Source organism: Mirounga leonina, unplaced genomic scaffold, assembly GCF_011800145.1.
Source record: "Mirounga leonina isolate KUSES-001 unplaced genomic scaffold, KU_Mleo_1.0 Mir_197, whole genome shotgun sequence".
NCBI lineage: Eukaryota > Metazoa > Chordata > Mammalia > Carnivora > Phocidae > Mirounga > Mirounga leonina.
In genome coordinates, this window is record NW_023270494.1 from 3,312,001 (window position 1) to 3,333,549 (window position 21,549).

The window sequence follows — 21,549 nt, forward strand, 5'->3', positions numbered from 1 at the left end:
GGTGCTGAAAATGAAGCTGCCCTCCAGCCTGCTCCCCGTTCCCTCTGGAGAGGCCATGGGTATCTTCCATCTCCCTGGTACCCAGAGAGCAGGCTGGGGTCCTGGTGGACCCTGTCTTTGCTCCCTGTGGATCGCTCTGACATACCTGGACAGTGGTGCCAGGGGCCCTGGGACAGTGCCACCTGGAAGACTGGGGGGCTCCTGGCAGGTTCCCATGGAGCACGGCCAGGTGGCAATGAGGATTCCTGACATGATGGCTGTGTGCACCTTCGTCCTCCTGGAGCACTTCTCGGGTCCTCCCCTATGGGTCCTCCCTCTCCACTGTATCTTCTAGAACTTTCCATGGGTTTCATGCTTCTGCTCACACATTTGGGGACAGCTTCCCTGTTTCCGTCTCATTCTGAATTTACTAGAACCTTTACGGTCTGGTCCGAGGGTCCTCACACCTGTCCCCTCCGCCACCCAGCCAGGTGCGTGGTCATAGGGGGCGTGATAATATCCAGACCCTCAGAAATGTAAAATAACGGGAAAACGAAGATTTTTAAAGTTGGGGCACAGGGCCTCTTCCTCGGGCCTGCAGTGGTTCTTCCAGTCTCCTGCCCCCACCCCCTCCCTCTGTAACACGATGGAGGGTTGATGTGGACACGTGGGCTGCCCTTGACAGTTTTGGGAACAGTCCAGGCCAGGTCGCAGGCTGGAGAGGGGTGCCAGGTTGACAGCACATCTCTCTACACCTCTGACTCCAGGAGGCAGCCTTGTTTGCTCTGCTGAGCTCCAGGGCGTAGGAGGAGAGGGCACATGTGCCTCCTGGGTTCTCCCTATGTCAGAAGCTGGAGTGTAGGCCCTGGGATCCCAGCCTTTACGTCCCTGGGTCTGCCTGAGAGAGGTCAGCCCACAGGCTACATGCCTCAGTCCTACACGAGGGCCAGGGCTGCTGCCCTGTCCGTGCTCACGGGCCCGAGCCATGGGCCCGGCCCTCCTGCTTTCACCCCTGCAAGTGGGGCAGCCCAGAGAGGACAGGGCCACCCGGTCCCTCCGTGCCCCCTCCCCAGCCAGTGGACGGGCAGGGATTGCAGGGGGGCAGGGGCGGGGTGGCTGACGTTCCCTCCGCGCCTCTCCGGGCTCCCTCTGCCTCCTGCCCTGCCCCATACAGCTGCTGCCCCCGCTGTGGGCTCCAGGCTTGGGGTTTGCAGGGCCGAGCTTGGCTGCTCCTCGGGGTCTTGGCGGAGAAAGTGCAGAGCAGCAGTTCCTTCCACAAAGCCGCACTGTTCTCAGCAAATCCTCCCAGGATCGGGATGCATTTTTTTCAAGTGATTCAGCAGCACGTGAATGGGAAGGGCCTGAGCCCAAGGCTTCGGGAACCGTGACCAAGGCCTCTGGCATGAGCTCCCGCTGGGCTCACAGTGGGAAGGAAGGGTGGTGGGGCGTGAGTCGGGGGCCTGCCAGGGTCCTGGGGGGCTGGGGCAGGCGGCCGAGCAGCGAGTGCCCCAGCTTTTCTCTGCACAGCTGATGAGCTCTTAGAGATGTTTCCCTCGTGCTCCCAAGGGGGCCTGAGCCAAAGGACAGGAAGTGGAGGTGGGAACGCTGGTCTCCATGGAGACCGGGCATCCAGTGGACAGCAGCTCATGGGAAGGTGCTAGAATCTCCAAAGGCCCAGGGCTGGGGCCACACTGCTGTGTGTTGTCCTCTCTCGTGCACCCGATCACCCTCCCTGCCCCACCCTCAGCCCCCACAGACACATCTGCTCCGAGTGGTGGTGAGTGCAGGCCTTTCCAGCCCTGGCCTGAGTCACGCCGGCCAACCTCGCCCTCACCCTGGACAGGCGCAGCCCTGCCCCAGAGCTGGCGATGTCGGTCGGCTCCCCAGAATGAGGAGGCTTGCAGGGACCCGAAAGTGGCTTCTGGTCTGTCGGGGCAGCTGCTCAGACGGAGGGAGCCCCTGGTTGCCTTCTACCACCACAGAAAAGTTTTAATTATAAAATGAGCCCCCCCCCCCACCCTTTTTCTCAGTTCCCTAAAAGAAGTGAATTGGAAGAAGTCGGCTCCCTTGCTGACTGAAAGCAGCCAGGCCCTGACACCAGGGAAGGTTGGCAGGGCCAGGTGTCCGGGGAAAGCCCCCCCACCCCCGGTGTCCACCGTGGGGCACCTGCAAATGCGCAGAGTGGCCAGACAGTGAGGCCGGAGGGGCAGGTGGGGCTGGATGCTCCCAGGGACGTCTGGGCGCTGAGCCAGTGCTGACGCCACCCATTCCTTGTGACCTCTCCCAGGCTGTTGGACCGCACCCCGTTTCTACGTGCGGTTCTGTGGGGAGGGGCGGCCTGGAGACCCAGGGGGTCCGAGCGGGCTTGCAGTCCACGTGAGGCCGCTTCTCTTTCTCAATCCCTGTCTGCCCCGTTCCCTGCCCTCCAGCTGGGGGGGTCGCCTACCCTGCTCGTGGAGCAAATGCAGGCCCATTGGAGAGGTTCAAAACCATCCTTACTATGCCCCCCAAAGCCCACTGAGGTGCCGTTAGGGATCCCACGGTAATGGGGGGCAGGGCTCTGAAAACGTGCTCCTTTGGTTATAGCTTTCATAGGCCAAAGCTGCAGCTGTTACTGTGGGGTGTGTCTGGGTGTAGATGGGGGCTGTGGGGCACCCCCTGGCTTTCCCAAGTCTGGCCCCGAGGGCTAGTGTGTGGGTGGGATGGGGGCGCCACCGGGCTGCCCTCAGCCAGACTTTGGACCAACTCATCAAAACTCAGAGGGGCCTCAGCCAGGTCGACCAGCCATACAGTGTCACCTGTCCACCCAAAAGGGATAAGAAACGGCAGACGGCAGCTGCAGGATGTTGTTACAGGTATTAGGGGGGACGTTGGTCGCTCTGTGATCGGAGGGTGTAAATGTCCAGACTCAGGGTGCCCCCTTCTCTGGAGAGCGTAGACAAAAGCGGGGAACCCTGCAGCTGTCCCCAAGCCCCCCAGCGGAGTGGAGCCCATCTGGAGTAAGAGGCAGCTGGGTTTCCTCTGAAGATGTTGGCATGTAATTCTGCGTGGAGATGAGGAAGTGGACCGAGTGACCCATGGAGGGCGTTTGCAGCCCGGGCAATGCAGTGGCCCCGTTTCCACCTAAGAAATGCCCTTCCCCACGCTCACCCCCATGATGGCACACTGCTGCGTGCGGTGGCCTTGGCTCAGCTGCATTCCGGTTACCGTGCAGGGTGACCCCCTCTCGACTGGGGACAGGACAGGAGGGTCTTTGGCAAGCTGAGGGCCCCATCTCTCCATCCTCCTACATGAGTGGCACTGGGAACATGCCCCTAGCGGAGGGACCCCAGGGCTGAGAGCAGGACGGACGAGCAGAGCAGTGCCATCCCTGTGGGCAGCAGTCTCCCTGGGCGACCCTCCCGGGTTCTCGCTGGCGGCTGCAGCCCGTGGGCTGGGCTGAGACGGGACGTGGCCTCTGCTGACATTGAGCCAGCCCTGCCACTCTGAGTCCGTGCACTGGTAAGGCTCAGATGATCCAGGGCTGGATTTTGACCTTGTACTTAGACGAGTGTTTTTTCCGAACCCCAGAGATTCCCACGACTCTTCTGGGCAAACGCGTGATTTTTCCCTAAGCCAGAAGCTCAGCCTCTGGGGACTGACCACAAAGCTGGTACGGGGGCCTAGGGACTTAGCATGAGTTGAGTGCATTGAAACAAGGGTCTCAAAGTCATGTTTTAATATCCACCTGGCTCTGGAATTGGGAGCCAGTGCCCAATTGGGAAGCGGTGCCCCATTGGGAAGTGTCCTATTAAGATATATTCGTATATGTAGCAGATGGGATTCCTCCGGAGAGCGGCCAGGCTCGCGGCAAGATAGTAAAGACAACTCAGTGGGTGTGAAATAAATGAACTCCTTAGAGGCCGTTCTCTTTCTGGGTCTGGCTCCCCACAGATTGTGGGGATGGCTTGCTATTCTCCGTTGCTTCCCCAGGAATGTCCATGGACGCAGGAGGACTCACAAGATGTCGGTGGGGTGCAGACGGGATGATCTGAATCTCTGCCTGGGCTGGTCAAGTGTGCCCCCCCCCACCCCGGTCCCAGGCCAGCCCAGGCCATGTTGCGTGCTAAAGACACCCTAGGTTTCCTGAAAGCCCCCTGCTCTTCTCACCCCACCCCACCCCCGCCACCCGCCCCGGGCAGCAGTGGGACAATCTGGCCTCCCTGGGTCTTCCCTGGGCGGGCGTCCTCTCTCATAGTCTGAACAAAGCTTGTGTTCCTTGGATCATCGTCCCCGACCTTGACTCTCCACCCACCCAGCTCTTTTCCATCCCAAATCTGGCTGGGTGTACCGGGGATTGTTTTTGCAGGCTGCTCGCAGGGGGAAGTGACATCATGTGGTGTCCGCGGCCCAAGGGGTGGGGGCAGGGGCTCTGCGGTTGCGTGTGCTTTGAATTAAGTTGACGGTTGTGTGTCCCAGTAGCCAACATCTGGCGGCGAATCCATCAGCCAGTGTATCAGCCTTGATCTCAAACCCAGATGTTGTGTTAACGGCAGAAGGGAAAGAAGAAAAAACAAAATCTGCGCAGCTCAGGGAGAGGCCATCATTTTTGAGCACAAAGCAGTTAAAACAAGGATCTTTATAAAGCCTCTTGCTCCCACCACTGCCTCTGGTTCCTACAGCCAAGGGTAGGCCTGTGGAGCAGAGGCGCTCACTGCTGGGGGATGGACAGGATGTGGGCTGGTCGCCCACCCCAGGGCCAGACAGCTGGCCCAGCACATAGTAGGTGTTCAGCAAACCTATGTCCATGCCTGGATTTTAATTTCTTCTCAGACTCTTTGGGTCTCTTTGCTTTTCCCCAGTCCTGGCCTTTAAAAGGCCTGGGATTGAGCAGGGCCCATCCTTTACTTAGAGTGGCCTCCATCCCAGAGCTTTGGTGATGCCTGTCTCCTGGGGTGTTGGAAATGCCTTTCTGGAGAGCTCTCGGCCTCCTCCCTGTCCGCCGCTCGGGTTGGAAACGGTGTTGCTTCTCTGTTCCCCTGTCCATTATCTGACTTCTTGCCTGGGTTGGATGCTCCTTAAAGGCCATCTCTGTTTTTCGAAGACCCTCCCTCTCCTTACCCCTTTCTCCCGTGGGCAGCAGAAGGAGGCGCACGCTTTTAGAATCACTTGAAAGGCTCCGAGCCTCAACCCCTAGCTCCGAGTCTGGCTGCTAAGAGATCCCCACCCCAGCCTCATGCTGGGGGCAGAAGGCTGAGGGTCAGAATGTCTGCAGCCAGAGCTGGCTGGGGTCCACCGTGAGGCCGCCCCAGCCCTCCTCCCTGTGGGGCCCCTCCGCCTGTGTCCCCCAGGTCTCCTGCCCTCAGCTTGCCTATGGGATCCTCCGGCTTTGATGAATTTATTTGCTAAAGCTTTGCTTGTGCCCTTCCCCGCCTAGAGTGCTGAGCCCACACGGCCCCTGCTGCCCTGAGCGGGTCCACAGCATCTCCACGGACGGATGAATGCCCAGCATCTCTCCTTCGTGTCCGGACGGTGTTGATGCTTTCGGAAGATTTCCATAAAGCTGCTCTTTCTTTGCTTCTCTTGATTCTCTTTCTTTCCTTCACATTATCTCTCATTTTTCAAAGTAGGGAGGAGGTTCCCACCCCAAATTCAGAGACCCCGGAGAATCATGAGTTCTTGTTTTGCATGGACAAGCCCAGCTGGGGTCCCTCCTGGCCCCTGCCCCCCACTTCCCTGCAAGCCGCGGGCAGCCTAGGAGCCAGTTCACATTCTAGTCTCAACCCGCAAGTCTGCCCTGGACCCTGGATGCAACCAGTCCCTTTCCGATAATTTAAAAAAGGAAAGTATGCCGTTCTGTCGTCTTGAGCTAGACGTGCGTTGTGTGCCAGGCCCCGTGTCCCCTACTCCTCACGGCAGCCCAGAGGAGTGCAGGGGCTGGGGGGGTAGCTCAGCAAGGTCAGGGAATGTCCTTGGCACTGCATGGCGGGAGGGGGCCAGGGCAGGGGCTAGCCCGGTGCTGCCCCTCCTGAATACAGATTCGGACTGCCTAGGAGGCTTAGGGGCTTTTCTAGGACAAAAATGCATGGAACAGAATGGAACCTGTTCACTGAGAGGAGTGTTGACTGGTTTTCTCCTTGCTACTGGCTGTTTATTGAGGACCTGTTTGGGGTTAAGCATTGTGTGAGGTAGTGGACCTCTGAAAAGCCGTTCGGAAAAGCATGCAGGAGTGGGTGTATCCTAGGGAAATCCAGCAGCAGCGCTCCTCCCACAACTGTTGTCTCCCTTGGGCGTTCCTGGTTCCTCTGATACCACCAGCCAGCGACCGTGCTGATGCCCAGTGACGCCTGGGGTGTTAATCTGGGACGTTCCGGGATTTGCATCCACACTTCCCCGTGTGGGGGCGCAATAGGGTATAGATGTGGCAGGTAGTGAGAGAGACCACAGACGGACTCAGCTGGGCTGCCCGGATGTCTCAAGGACAGCCCAGTTCCATCTGGCAAGGACCTAGCGGGCACTGACTGTGGTCAGAACGTAGCCTCTGCTGGGTGGAAGCCCCCTGAGCACACAGGCGTACAGGTGTTTACAACGGGATGGACGACAGATGTGGAATGTGCCAAGTGCCACAGGAAGACAGGATCTCCCAGAGCAAGGAAAGGGCGATTTTACCTGGGTCTTGAAGGATGCGTAGAGGTTTTCCTGGCAGGGAGGGGTAGATGGCATTCGGGGCAGAAGAGGCTTGTCTGTCCAGAGGTGGGGACACCCCTGGGCAGGTTTGGGTTCAAGGGACTATTGTGGACTGGCGGAACAGCAGGACGGGAGCAGCTGGGATAACGAGACAGCCGCTGGCTGGCACCAGGTCGCAGAGGGGTGTCCTATTATAGACGAGGGCAGTGGGCGGCTGAGGAAGACTTTTGAGCCCGGAGGGATGCGGCTATAAAAAGTCTGCTGGTGCTGGGGGTGGAGAAGGGTGGGATCAGGAGGAGCCACTGGAAACAGACCCGCTCCCAAGGGCAGAGCCCTCTGTTGTACGTGGCCCACTGGGTGGCATTTCCTAGATGTGGCTTTGCAGGTTGGGGCCTGGCTTAGCCTGGGAAATAGGAACCTGCGGCCTCTGCCCATCGTGACTCAGCTCCAACAGAAGAAGGCATAAGAATGGGGTTTGGGCCTGGGCAGAGCAGGGCGGGGGGTGGGGGTAGGGGGTGGGGGTAGGGGCCAGGGGGTGGGCAGGTTGCCTCTGGTGCCGCCTGGGGTCCGGGGGATGGGCACAGATGGGATGCACGTGTCCAGGCCTCCCTGATCTGTTGGGAAGACAGCCCCGGCCAGGGGCTTCCAAGATGCGAGTCGCCCGCCTGGGGGTGGAGGACAGAGGCGCCTCTGTGCCTGGCTCCGTCTGTTCCCTATTGCCCTGTTTTGCTCACATCCACATTAGCATAATACTCGCCCGAGTGACCCTGTGCAGCTGGGCCGTGGAGGGCAAAGCTTTTAAAGCCATTAAAACAGGTCGTGCCACCAGCTGATAAGCCTCCGAATGAAACAAGGGAGGGCTCTGCCCCAGTGACCTGTGAACGGCTGACCCTCACCGCGTCAGGGTGCGGGCCGAGGCTGGGTCCTGGCTTAATGGCTGGTAGGACGCCCTGTGGTGCATGGCCCACGAGCAGCCTCAGGCTCTGGCAAACATTCCAGAACCTTCCCAGCCCACCCTCTTCTCCTCTCCTTCATCTTGTGTCATGGTCTGGAATCATTTTCTTTCCATTTGGCCTCCTTCCTAGGCACCTGTCCCGTGGGTCTGCCGGTGAGGCCCTTGAATGTTTCCTTTGGGGGGCAAAGCACTCTGACCCTTCCCCTGTCGTGCTCTTGATAGAATATGTATTGTTATTATAAAGAATCACCCACAGGACATTTTTCAGGGTCACTTTTAGGACAGATTAGGCGTAGCAGGATAGACCCTTCAGTTGTAAGACCCCCTAAACCTAAATATGATGGGACCTCTTGGGGAGGCAGTTACCCCTCAGCCTGAAAAAACCCGTTTGCCAATCGGCCATGGATGGAGGCTGGGTGGTAGGAATCTCACTATCCTCATTATATGATGATGATCACGGCCCAGTTAATTTACTTGTCTGCTTCCCCAGCCACCAACGAATACACACTGGAGAGAATTTTCAAAAGCCCCCAAGCACTTAAGCATGGCATCAACAAAGAGCTTTCTCGGTGACTACCTCAGGAACCCCGCTGGTCCTGAGAGACCAGGCTTCTGCTTTTGGCCCCCGTCAGCATCCGTGAAAAATCCTGGGACGAGAAGGGGTCTCCGAGCTTCACCTCTTGCCCCTCCTGCTCGGCGTGTGTGGGGTGTGACTTGCTAGCTCATCTTGTCCCTCCTCGGAGCCAGGACGGCACTGTGGGGGCTCTGCTCACCTCTGTGTCTTTGTTTCGCAGTGATAAGGGCGAAAGCCGTCAGTGTGAAGGAGGTAGACTCCGGGAATGACATCTACGGCAACCCCATCAAGCGGATTCAGTATGAGATCAAGCAGATAAAGGTAATGGGGACCACCGCCAGGTTGCTCCACCGGGCAGAGCCGTGGGAGGGTCAGGAGCAAGGTTGGGTCCTCCAGAGGCTGGAGACCCTGGGGAGGTGTCCTGCCTTCTCGAGGAACGCCGTGCCCCATCCCCGGAGCAGACACGAGTCGATCCCGTTTTCTTTAATCTGTAAATGCCTGGAAGGTTGTTCCCATTGACTAGGTTATTTCAGAGATGCGTTCTCCTCATTCTGGTGGATAGTAAATGTGTGGCAGAGCCTCAGCATCGTTACGAAGCTGGCCAGAGCTTCTGTGGAACGTTCGTGGGTGCCCGTCCTTAGCTGAGCTAGTGTGAGGCTCGAAGGCAAGAGAGCTCGGTCGTTGCGTCTGGGAGCCCTCGCTCCCCCAGACTGTGCTGTGGGCTCTAGTCTTGCCTGGTCAGCTTTAAATTCTACAAGGAAGGAGGCCTGTGGGCAGGTGTGGTGGGGGCCAGCTTCCCAAGAGAGGACATGGGGGAAGACGTGGAGACCACGGCCTGTGGGAGAGGGACAGGCAGGCGTGGAGGCTGTGGACCGAGGGGCAGGTGGTGGGGTCAGTTTTCTCAGAACGTTGCTCTTGTTCAAGGGCGTATGGCGAGGAGCCCTTGTTTGAGAGCAGACGGCGCGGGGGAGGTAGGAAGAACACAGGACCAGCCCTGGAGGAAAGTGATCATTGTCAGTAGTCACTACCTTGGTGTTCAGGAGGGAGTCGAGTCTTAGTCTCCAGCTGGAGAGACAGCTTTGTAAAGGCAGGAGCTGTCGCTGGCCGTGTTTAATTTTGTTACAAATAGAAGAAGAAGCAGGAAATAAAGGTTCTCAGAAGGTCAATGAAATGCTTGTTCGTTGCATCCGTGTCATTTGAGGGGGTGACCTGCTCTCTCAGGACCTAGGTCTCTGTGGGAGAGAGAGCGTCTCTGTTCTTGTGGCCTCATTGTGGCGGCGTGGGAAGGCAGGACTTAACACCAAAGCAGCATTTTTGCCCTCAGCGGGAGAGGTCATTTAGGAGAGCACGTTGTCACCATCGGCCTCACCTTTCCTGGGGCGGGTTGGACCGAGCTCTTGCAAAGCTGCTTTATGATGACATTGAGATGACCCTGTTGCGTTGGGGTTTGCTTGTTGAAACAACCCCCCCGCTCCCCACCGCAAACCACCCACTAGCAACCCTGGTTTAGGCATGGCAAAAATCCTCATGAGGTTCCAGCGGACTCGCAAGCCCTAGGGCGCCTGCGCTCTGCAGCCTCTGTTGTGTGGTCCTGGAGCGTGTGTGTGCTTTCCCCTCTCCACCGCCTCCCTCCCCCGGCGCCCCCAGCCTCCGCTGGGCTGCACCCCCTGGCCCGGGTGGAGGGCCATCCTCCGCGCACACTCACGTCCCCGCCTGTCACTGTCCCCACCCAGTGAGGCAGCAGGAACCCTTGGCTGCGGCGGTCTCACTTCCTGCCAAGGTGTTGGAATGATGCACCCCCCACCTGGGCAGCAGGTGTGTAGATCAGTTGAGACGTGAAACCCCACTGGCCCGTGGAGTCCTATCCATGGCCACAGAGTTAAGGGTGCCTCTCGCATCAAGGAGCCAATGCTTGACCAAAGTTCCTGGCAATCCTCAAAGGCGGTGGTCCTCCACGATGGGTCAGAGTCACCTGGAGATACACAGGCCTCTCCCTGGAGATTCTGATACGACCTTGTCAGTGGTAGGGAGAGCCCACGTGTTATGGGAAATGGGTGCCGGGGACCCCGTTGTGCCCAACCTGCTGACAGCTGATCGGATGTGTCCAGAGAATCTCTCTGCAGGTGACCTTCTAATCTAGCTCCTCCGCTATTCCATGCTGGGGGTCCCACAGGAGCAGGTTGGGTTGCCCCCCCAGGATGTTTTTGGGTGGGGGGGTCCCAGACTTCCTTAGCTGTGCAGGCCAGCTCTGCTCACATCTCACCTTCGTCTTTCCAGATGTTCAAAGGCCCTGACAAGGATATAGAGTTTATCTACACGGCTCCTTCCTCCGCCGTATGTGGGGTCTCACTGGACGTCGGAGGAAAGAAGGAATATCTCATTGCAGGTGCGTATGTGGAGAGGCATGGGCGTGCTCTTAGGGACTGTCCAGGGCGGAGTCTCCTGGCCTCCAGGGCTACGGCTCACGCGGAGCCTGAGACACTGCGAGGCCAAGCAGAGCCCTGACCCCGTGAGGCTGTCGGAAGTCTCCAGGCTTCCCTGCCTCTTCCCGTCCAAGAATTCCTGGTGTGTTCTCGCCTGCCCCCCACAACAGTGGAACTGGTGTGACTTGATGGGGAAACACAGTAAGCCAGTATTCACGGGAGACATGAGATCGGATGGACGCCAAGAGGTGAGAATTTTTGCCTTTTGTTCCTGAAAGGGAGGCTCGTGCCGGACGCTAGAAATGCTCCCTAGGGAACCAGGAGTCAGCTCACAACTTGGGAGGAGACGGGGGGAGTGGAGGGGACAGCTCCCCTAGTCTGACGTTATATTTTGTTATACAGTCCGAATTTAATCATAAAAATACATTCTGAATCCAAATCTCTGTGACTTGGGGGATTTTCTTCTGTTTGGATTATTTGTACTTTTTCCCGCATTCACTGAGAATATTTAAAAAATCACATACTTAGCAGGTGCCCACTAGGTGGCTTGCGCTGTGCCCGGCGTGACAGGAGTTCAGGAGGAGATACCCTGGAGGGAAGTGCATACACACTCCCCCTGGGGGGGGGCGGGCAGGAGAAGAAACTAGAGAAAATAAGACAGGGTTTTTTTTGTCGGGGGGGGAGCTACTGTGAGCAGCGAGCGAAAGCTCAGGAGGAAGAGACCGTCTCGGGTGGCAGGTGCACGGATCCAAGGATCCAGAGGATTTGGCACTGACCCCGGCTGGGCCGCGCACATGGGGTCCCTGCCGGGGGGAGATGCAATGTGAAGTGAGTGGGACAGAGGACACGGCTGTCACCTCTCCTTGGGTAACATCCCCCTCCCTCCCCTAAAACACTCTTGCCTGGCATCTGCGTCCCTGGCTCGTCACTCCATCAAGACTTCTGTCCCTCTCCTTGGGGATGATGAGAGATTTTTTTTTCTTCTTTGATGGGCACTTCTGACCTTTCTAAATGTTTTCTTATGAGCATGCACGATTTTTTAAGTTTTATTGACTATAACTCACACAGCCTACCATTCAGCCATTTAAGGGGCGCCATTCAGTGGCTTGGGTAATCCATCGGGTTGCAACCACAGCCACAGTCGGAGAACCCTGGACCCTTCCGCTTTTCTGCCTCCCCAGCCCCCACTCCCCTCCCCCCAGCTCCAGCAACCGCCAGTCTATTTCTTTTTTGATCCCGTGGGTTTCCCTACTTCAGAGTCCTGTGAATGGAATCGTAGACTCTGTGGTCCTGTGTGTCTTGGCATCCCTCGCTCAGCACCATGTTCAGCACAGCATTTTTTGAGTTCAGCCACATAGCGTGAATCAGAACGCCTCTCCTTTTTATGGCGAAATACTGTTTCTTTGACAGGATAGACCACAGTGTGTTCCCCCATTTGTCATCTGATGGACACTGGGGTTGTTTCCACCTTTGGGCTCGTATGCAGGATGCTGCTGTTAGTGCCTGCCACCAAGTGTTTGCGTGGCTGTGTTTTCATCCCTCTCGGGCCGATGCGTAGGAGTAGAATTTCAGGGCATATGGTGACTATGTTTAATCATTTGAGGAGCTGCCAGACTACTTTCCAAAGCAGCTGCACCATTTTACATTTGCAGTATCTACTATTTTTACAGTAAGAAAAACAAAGTCAACCAGAGAGACAGGTATGGGGACAGAATCATGAAGCAGGGACTTTCCTGACGGTGTTTGTCACCGTGACCTGGGGGAGGGCAAGGCAGGGCAGGTGCACAGAACCCGGGGCGCGGGGTGCAGGCGCCTGGGGAGGGCTGGAGACGACCTGGTCCGCATGTGCCCAGGATGGACAGCATCAGTGTTATCTCCTTTTACTGCTTCCCTGTATTCATAAAATTTTCCAAATGACATTTATTGTTTTATGGTCAGAAAAATAAGCTGTGGAGAGAAGGGAAGGGAGACGAGACCTCCCATGGTTCAGGGAACTTATTGCCCTAAGGAACCAACGGCTTCCGGTTTTCAGCACCAGGTTGTGTGCTGGTCTCTGGGGAATAAACCCTTAAAAAGGAGCACCTCGCCCTTGGTCTCTGGCTCCTCACACCGCCCTCTAGAGGCAGCCGACCAGACTGCAGAGCTGCCAGAGCAGGCACGGATGGGAGGCGAGCCAGGGTCCTCTCCCGGTGGGCTCCTGGGAGGGAAGGTGACCTAGGTCTGGGTTCATGCAAACAGGCTTCGCCGTCTCCCTGTTGATAGAAATAGGATCGCCCTCTTCCTGGCCCTGACGGCCTCGGAAAGCTTCTCATGTGGATTCCGTTCAATCCTTAGAACCCCTTACAATGAAGGCACTGTTATATGGTCCCCATTTTACAGATGAGGAAAATGGAGGAGTGGAGAGATGAACAGTGTGCCCCAGGTCCGGTGGTGTGTGCCTGAACTTTCACACGTGCACTTTCCCAGGCCGATTGTTAAATTCTGGTTGATATCTCATTGGTACCTTGAAATCAGGGCACGAGCATCTGCAGCAGATTTTGGCAGGTGCCGAGCACTGCAGCTCTTTCTCCCGGGGGAGCCGGTTGTTAGGCATTTCTCAGCACACCGGTGCCTGGGCTGCACTGCTGGGCGTGTCTTCCTGACTCCCAGGCCCGTGGCACTCTGCTTCTTCGTTTGTGTGGTCCCGGTTTTAGTCTTGCTGCCCCAGCTGCTTCGAAAGTGTGGGTCCAGAGTAAGAGCTGAGGATGGAGGCTGCACACGGCAGCTTGGTGGTGATTATCTTGCGAGTGGTTGCTTTGTGTTATTTCGGGGGACATGGTAGGAGAATCTCTTTATCTATTTTGCTCAGCCTCTTTTCTGGAAGGAAAAGGCTTCTGTGTCCAAATGAAGCATCGTGAGTCAAAGGCAGAGAGCCTGATCATCTCCGTTACTCTGCTAATGTTGATATTCTCATGCAGAAGCTCACTCGTTCATATTTGCCATCAGAGGTCATTTATCACGTCACATGTATGTGTCCTGCTCTGTTCCTACACACGGGTCCATTAAACTGTCCCCAGTCTGAACTAGAAGACAATTCTCCAAGTAACTGTAGCACACATCTGCTAGGCTTGCTACAACCTAAACCGTCCAAATTGTAGCTCCACTTGTAATAAAAATGAAGAAGATACATTTTGTTTGAAGATACATCTGCTTGTAACTGTGTGCCTATCATCTTCCACTGTTTCACGTTTAATCCTGGAAGCAAGCAAGTGACATGGGGCACATCTGAGTTTCCTAACTGGCCCTGGAGTCTAAGATCCACAGAAGGCACGTCCGGCAGGGGCAAGCGCACCCGTTATAGGGGGACCTTGCTGAGCTGACTCCTTTCCCCAGCTCCGTGAGATGGCTCTGGGTCAAATCTGGTGTTTACTTTCTGAGCACAGACTCTCCATCTTGTCCTGGAGTCAGGATGGGCCACCCAGAAATCACGGGGCACAGTAAACCACTCAGCCAGGGCTGGCAGCAGCCCCAGGAGTGACCGCATGGCCCGAGGCAGCCCACCGCCTCTTGGGCTGATGACTCAAGTTCACATGTTGAGCTGGGCACCAGGAGATGCTCATGTTCAGGAACTATAATAGAATTGGCCCTATAGTTTTCTTCTGCAGTGTTCTCCTCCAAGAGGAAGAAGAAATCTACAGCCCTCAGTTACAAATTTTAATTAATTCCTGTTTTTCTCTCCAAGAAAGACTGTGCATTTTTCCAAGGCAGACGTAGGAAGATGTTGTAACAGATGTTCACATGGTGCGTGCCCAACCAAGTCTTAGTAACTGGACCTGTACAGAAAGGGTGTCCTTTGGAACATTCTGAGATGCTATGTCATTTATACGTGACATCCGAGGTAAACGGCAGCCCCGTAGCCAGGGCCATGGAAGACAGACAGTTCGCATTGCATCTCCGTGTCTGGCACGACGAGGCGGGGCCGGAGGAGAGCTGCTGTCCATATATACCTACTCTGGCCGTACATTCCGGAAGGAAGGAGACCAGAATGAGTTACTTGTCATCTGTCCATTTCCGCCCCCCCTCCCTCCCCCCAGCTACTCTGAACTCCTAGAAAAGGGCTGTACAGTTCTTAAAAAGAAAAAAAGAAAAAGCCAAATACTTATTTTGCAATATTCAGAGCCACCCGAACACTTCTCTTTCATTAGTTAGGATTCAGAATAAATGCTGCAGTAACAGTCCTGCTCCTTGATCCTTTCATTCACCTGGAATGTCATTTAAGTCCGAACAGACACAAGGGAAAATAGAGCTCCCAAAGGTAAGGGGAGTCGTTAAAACAGAAGAGAGAGCATCAGAATTCACATCCAGGGGGTGCCTCCTGCGACCTGCCCGACACACAGGATGTCCCCGTGCCCACTCGTAGCCTCAGGCCAGCCGACCCGCGTTTCCCCTGGCCAGAGATTGCGGTGCGATGGATTCGCCGCAGGGGCGCATTATTAGCCCACAGGCAGCATCATTCACCGAACTCTGTTTCTATTAGTGGATTCTCCACGGCCGCGCTGTGCCTGAGATCATTAAGTTGGATGTCCTGGAGCTTTGTCAAGTGGAGAGCCTGGGGTGCAGCCCGAGGCTCCCATCTGCCCCTCGGGGAGCCTCCCTCTGCAGCTCATCACCCTGCCCTTGTGGCTCTTCACAAGGTGCCATCGCAGCTGGAGGGCTGAGATTTGACATGACCTCTCCAGCCCTCGTTACGTTCTGCCATTCACCAGAATGCACTTGCCTGTCTTTGTGTCCTGCCTGGCTAATGCCAAGGCTGTCACCAGCACGAACTCTGCGGTGCAGGAGAGGGAAGGAGCAGAATCAGGAGCCTGAGGTCAAAAAGACAAATGGTGCCGCCTCCTCCCCCTGCCCTGAAGGGAATTCGGAGCCGATTTCCAATTTTATAAAATTCCGTGTTTTTGCTATTCATGGTGGAAAAACCCAGACAAGTTCAACATCAAATGGCAGAAAATGTGTGTGAAAAATAAAATGGGAAACAACCTGATCTACATACAACGTGATCTCTTTCGTGCAAATACATGTGTGTGAAGGAGTATTGGAAGGAAATGCGTCTTAAGTGTTCGCTGTAATGAAAATGGGAGGTTTTTTCCAACTGTGTCCTTTCCTGTGTCTGCCAAGTGCTCTGGAGTGTTCGTTCTACTCCGCACAAACGATCTGTGATGTATCCGTCAGTTCACGGTGCTGTAACAAAGCACCACAGACCAGGGATTGATTCCCTGGCAGTCCTGGGGGCTGGGGATCCAGCATCCAGGCATGGGCAAGGCTGGCTCTCCTGAAGCCTCTCTCCTGGGACTCGCAGGCGGCCGTCTCCTCCCCGTGGCCTTGATGCTTGTCCCTCTGTGCCTGTCTGGGTCCTGATCTCATCTCATAAGGACCCCATTCTTGTTGGATGTGGGCCTCCCCCATGTGATCTCACTTAATCACCTCACGAAAGACCCATCTCCAAACACAGGCACATTCTGAGATGCTGGGGGTCAGGGCTCCCACACGGGGATTTTGGAGAGGCTGCAGCTCTGCCCACAACCCACGGCATTGTGAGCAGTGAGCCCCCACACACCCGGGCCGCACTCGGGCGCGGGGGTCGGCAGGAGGAGGGGGACCAGCAGCCTGCCCTGAGCTTGGTGATCTCTGTCTCCTCAGGAAAGGCTGAGGGGAATGGCAAGATGCACATCACCCTGTGTGACTTCATTGTGCCCTGGGACACCCTGAGCACCACCCAGAAGAAGAGCCTGAACCACAGGTACCAGATGGGCTGTGAGTGCAAGGTAAGCTGGTGCCGCCTCCTTCTGGGCTTTCCCTCATCACGTCTGTCTCCAGGGAGACTGCCGGGCTTTGATCCCTGGCTTTCCAGGACCTCTCCATCCACGGGGTCCTTAGGATAGGGCTCTGGGGAGGTACGGTCTCTCCACCAGTGAGGCCATCAGGCCAGGGACAGAGCCCCCAGGCATGCCCCTGCAGAGGGATATTTGGGAGGTCCGGGCAATCTAGCCATGTGGCCTGTAGCTTCTAGGAAGGAGAGCCTCCCAGGGGGAGGGATTTTGTGGGGAGAACAAGATGCTGTGAGTACTTTCTATGGATGCACAAGTGCAAAGACTTGAGTGCCTTGGGAAAGAACGTCCCAGCCATTTCCATGCCCTGGGGCCACAGAGAATCCTGACACCCGCCCCCTTCTTAAAAGCAGCCCAGAGGGGCCCCTGGGTATCTCAGTCTGTTAAGTATCTACCTTCAGCTCAGGTCACGATGGAGCCCTGCATGGGCTCCTCAGCGGGGAGTCTGTTTTGTCCCTCTCCCTCTGCCCCTCCCCCTGCCCACCCAGCTGGAGCCATGCTAACATTAGGCGCCGCTGTAGACAGGCCTCCGCGGCCCCAGGCTTGGGTCCTCTCTCTCCTGCCGCCCTTCGTCCCCACCGCCTGTGCCTCCGGTCCCGGCACAGGAAGCACCGCCAGGTGCCAGGGCCGCTCTGCCCCCAGAAGTGGGTCTGGGGCCGGAAGGCTGCAGGGACCGGCTTTTGCTGATTAGCGCTCTTGCTTGTGCGGATACATCATCGCCAGCCGGTCCCTCAGCTCATTCGAAATGTGAATTCTGACCCACGGCAACATGTTTGTGGAGCAAACGGCTCCGTGCCCAACGTGAAATTAAAACTGAGTTCTTCAGCATCAAAACAAATGAAATCTTGCCATTTGCAGTGATCTGGATGGAACTAGAGGGTATACGCTAAGCAAAATAAGTCAGTCAGAGAAAGAATTATTATATGATTTCACGCATATGTGGAATTTAAGAAACAAAACAGGAGCATAAGGGAAGGGAGAGAAGAACAGAACAAGACGAAACCAGAGAGGGAGACAAACCATAAGAGACTCAAGCACAGGAAAGAAACTGAGGGCTGCTGGAGGGGAAGGGGTGGGGGGAGGGGGTAACTGGGTGACAGGCACTACGGGGGCACTTGATGGAATGAGCACTGGGTGTTACATACAACTGATGAATCCCTGACCTCTACCTCTGAAACGAATACTACACTCTGTGTTAATTAGTTGAATCTAAATTTAAAAATTGAAAACAAAATAAAACTGAGCTCTTCCCTTTCCCTCTGTGGCCTGAGTTTCCTCCACCACAGTGCTGCTTGCCGATCCCCCCAAAGCCCATGCGTGCTTCAGAGCAAGAGAGCATCCTTTTTATTTGACTAGAACCCAGCTCCAGGAAATTTAAGACCCTCTGTGGTTGTCGTTCTCCTCCCAGGAGGGTGCGGCTACGCTGAGGCCTTTGTGTCATGCTCAGAGGGGCCGCTGTGCTGGGGGCGCAGGGGCAGTGCACAGGGGTCCCGCCAGACCCCATCCCCCCCCCCCCCCAGGCAGCCTGCCTTCCTGCTGCTTAGAGAGTAGGGGGAGCTCAGGAAAGGCTGCTGATGGAATAGGTTCGACTCGAGCCCCCGTTTCCCGCCCCGCCGCTGTGCTCACGTGGTCCTTCATTTGACAAACCGCCCTTGAACGTCTTTGCTGGGTGCGTGGCTAGGCTCTGGAGATGCCTCCTTGAGTGGCCTCGGTCCCTGACCGGATCCGTCTCCGTGTCCCTCTTCCCAGATCACGCGCTGCCCCATGATCCCGTGCTACATCTCGTCTCCGGACGAGTGCCTCTGGATGGACTGGGTCACGGAGAAGAACATCAACGGGCATCAGGCCAAGTTTTTCGCCTGCATCAAGAGAAGCGACGGCTCCTGTGCGTGGTACCGCGGAGCGGCACCCCCCAAGCAGGAGTTTCTCGATATTGAGGACCCGTAAGCAGGCCAACAGCACCCCTTTGGCCAACGGAAAAGCCTCCAAGAGTTTAGACTGGTCCAGCTCTGACATCCCTTCCCGGAAACAGCATGAATAAAACAGTCATCCAAGTGGGTCTAAATTAGTGTGAGTCTCCTCCCACCCCCATTTCCCTTTTAAACGTGGTTGTGGTCCCACACCCCATCCGCCAGCCTGGGCATCCTTGGGTGCGGGCAGGGGTGGGATGCATGGGCCCGGCCCCAGCCCTGGCACCGTCACAAACACTGAGCAGGCGGCCCGTACGTAGGAGTCCCCCAGGCCTGGTCAGGGCAGAGCCTGGAAATGTGCATTTTGCAGAAACTTTTGAGGGTCGTTGCAAGACTGTGTAGCAGGCCTACCAGGTCCCTTTCACCTCGAGAGGGGCATGTCCCTCATTTCCTGCAGCTTCCACGCCTCTGGCCCTACGGTGGCAGTCCCCGCCCCTTGCAGGTGCCCCTGTCTCCTCGGTGCCCATCATGGACTCCCAGTACCTGTGACTCCCATAAATTCAGAAGCAGCCCTGGACCAGTGGCTCGCTCTCGAAGGAGCCCCAGTTAATCCTGCTAATCTGCAGACTCGCAGTGGGAGCCACGCTCCAGGGCCTTGTACGATGCGGGTGACAAGCTTCAGCTTCGGCCAAGTCCTTTTCAGTCCCCCTACCACACACCCCGACTCTGGGGGAGTCCGTGGCATTCAGCCCCAAGGGCAGACGTTTGGGGGGACACTTGGCTCCCCTTGCCGTTTATTCCCAGGCTTCTGAAATCAGTCTGGCTTCCTCCTCCTCCTCCTCCTCCTGGCATCAGGCATCCAGCTGAGTTGCACACGTTGGCTTTGCACGGGGTCGCGTGTGGCCGGTGGCACAGGCTGGTTGTGCTCTGTTTGCACATCCTGAGGACATCGAAAACCGGGTCCTGCTGTGCCCCCCAGCACACCTCAGAGCCCCTCCTGAGCAGGTGCCGTAGCTTTACCGTGACACCCCCCTCCCCCCCGCAAAGACGGACAGTCGCTGCGCTGGGCATGGATTTCTGGCAATGAAGTTAGCTGGGCGTGTTGTGAAGTCTTACCCGGGAAGAGAGAAACTGGGGAGGTAGGTGGGTTCGGTGAATTTCTTCCTGGGCCTCTGGGATGCTGTGGCCAACATCTCATTTTTCTAAAGATCAGTTCTCAGATAATCTGTGAACCCAAATCCCAGCTGTACCAGCCTCCACTTAGATTTGTCATATTCGATCTCTTGGTCAAAAAACGTCCTAGGGGACTAGAGAACCTGTTCCCTGAGCACGGCTTTCTGCGGCCAGTAAAAAGGGGATTAACGCAAGCAGAAATCTCTCAGTAACAAAAAGTCATCTTTTTCTTCCTACTTGTATATGGTATAAACCGTTCTGAATTTTTCACGCCAATTAGGCAAACGTACATGGACACGAGCACATGCACGAACACACGCACGCATGGAGACCCAAGTGTGTCAGCCTGTGAGTGGTCCTCCTGCAGAATGCTTCCAGAGTCACCACGTTCTAAGCATTGCTGTACTCTGCGGTGACCCCAAACCACCCGTAAGACTCCTGACCCCCACGTGGCGGGTAGCCCCCCATGCCTGCCAGGACCTGGTCAGCATAGATTTTGATGACTTCCCTTTCTAGGGCAGACTAGGGGACTAGCCAGGAATCAGCCCCCGCGTTAAGGGTGCTTTCATGCTGTACAGTGATAGAAAGTTTGTAAGATGTCATAATGGACCAGTCCATGTGATTTCAGTATATACAAGAACACCAGACCCCTCCAATCAATATAACACCCCACCCCTGTTTGCCTCCTGTATGGTGTTATCATATGTAACATTTACTCCTGTTTCTGCTGATTTTTTAAGTGTTTTGGTTTGTTTCTGACATCAGCTGTAATCATTCCTGTGCTGTGTTTTTTATTACCCTTGGTAGGTGTTAGACTTGCACTATTTTTTTTAAGGTTTCTGCATCGTGGAAGCTTTTGACCCTGAATGGAAAGCATGGCATGGTAGCTAGCCTATGATGGTGGATTCCTTCAGATCTTTTCTTTCCTTCTTAGAGTATGGTTGCTTTTTCCATCTGCTACCTTTTGTTCTCTGGCTCAAATCATTACAAAGTAAAGGATCTTTGAGTTGGTTGGTTCTAAAAGATGGCCTTTATACTCAATCCACACACATTGGTCTTCTAGCCATGCTGAGCAGAAAACAAAAACAGAAACACAAAATTCAAGATGAAGTGCCCGGTGGCAGGCAAGAGACAGAGCCACCCAGATACCGTCAGAGTCAACAATTGCAACGTGCACGTAGTTGAAGAAGGCTCTCCATTCAGCATTGTTTAATTTATATGTTATGTTCTATGCACTGCTCATTCCTCCTTCCATTCTTGTCTTCATGCAAGCAACTCAAAATATTTAAAATGAAGTTTACATTGTAGTTATTTTCAGACCTTTGCTTGATAAGTATTAAGAAATATTGGACTTGCTGCCATAATTTAAAGCTTTGTTTGATTGTGTTTGTTTTTGCTTGTTTTTTGGGGTTTTTGTTTTTTTTTTTAAACTTTTGGGCAATGTGTTTTTGCTGGAATATGAAGTCTGAGACCTTCCTGTGCTGGGAACACGTGAGAGCTGTTGAACGTTGACAAGCAGACTGCGCATGTTTCCGATGCTTTGTATCATTCTTGAGTGATCGCTCGGTCAATGGACAATAAACAGTATTATCAAGAACCCTGGCTCTGTGTGGCTGTATCCGATGCTCAGAGGAGCCTGTCCCGTGGAGGTGGACATGTGTCCCCAAGAGAAAGAGAGGCCCGGGTGCCTTGAGGGATCCACTGGCATCTAATCAGTGTTCAGATGTCTCCCGTGGTCTCTTCAGTGCTTTCTTATGGTCCTCTGGCTTGCATCGGGAGCCTAATGAGGGCCATACCTGGCAATTGCTCTTGAGGCTCTTTTTCCTGCAGGTTCTCCTCCCCTTCCCATCCCCGCTTTCCTTCTCTTAAGGTGGGAAAGATGCCCTCATCATAATTTAAACTTGACTATGTCGTGCAAATGAACTTCCTCAACATTTGTGCCCCTCTGGACCTGCAGGCCCCATGGGGTCTTAGCAAACAACCCACCAGAAGATAACTGCTACCC

The 21,549-nt window shown here is 55.4% G+C and overlaps 1 protein-coding gene across 1 annotated transcript in view; it reads left to right on the forward strand.

The window, feature by feature from the left end:
• The window catches only part of TIMP2 (TIMP metallopeptidase inhibitor 2), a 45,189-nt gene extending 24,048 nt beyond the window's left edge, over nt 1–21,141 (forward strand). Inside the window, exons 2-5 of the mRNA XM_035025871.1 lie at nt 8,395–8,495; nt 10,452–10,560; nt 16,274–16,398; nt 18,211–21,141. Coding sequence (XP_034881762.1) covers nt 8,395–8,495; nt 10,452–10,560; nt 16,274–16,398; nt 18,211–18,408 — 533 coding nt within the window. The 3' untranslated portion in view covers nt 18,409–21,141. The remainder of the gene's footprint in view (nt 1–8,394; nt 8,496–10,451; nt 10,561–16,273; nt 16,399–18,210) is intronic.
• Nucleotides 21,142–21,549: the final 408 nt, after the last annotated feature.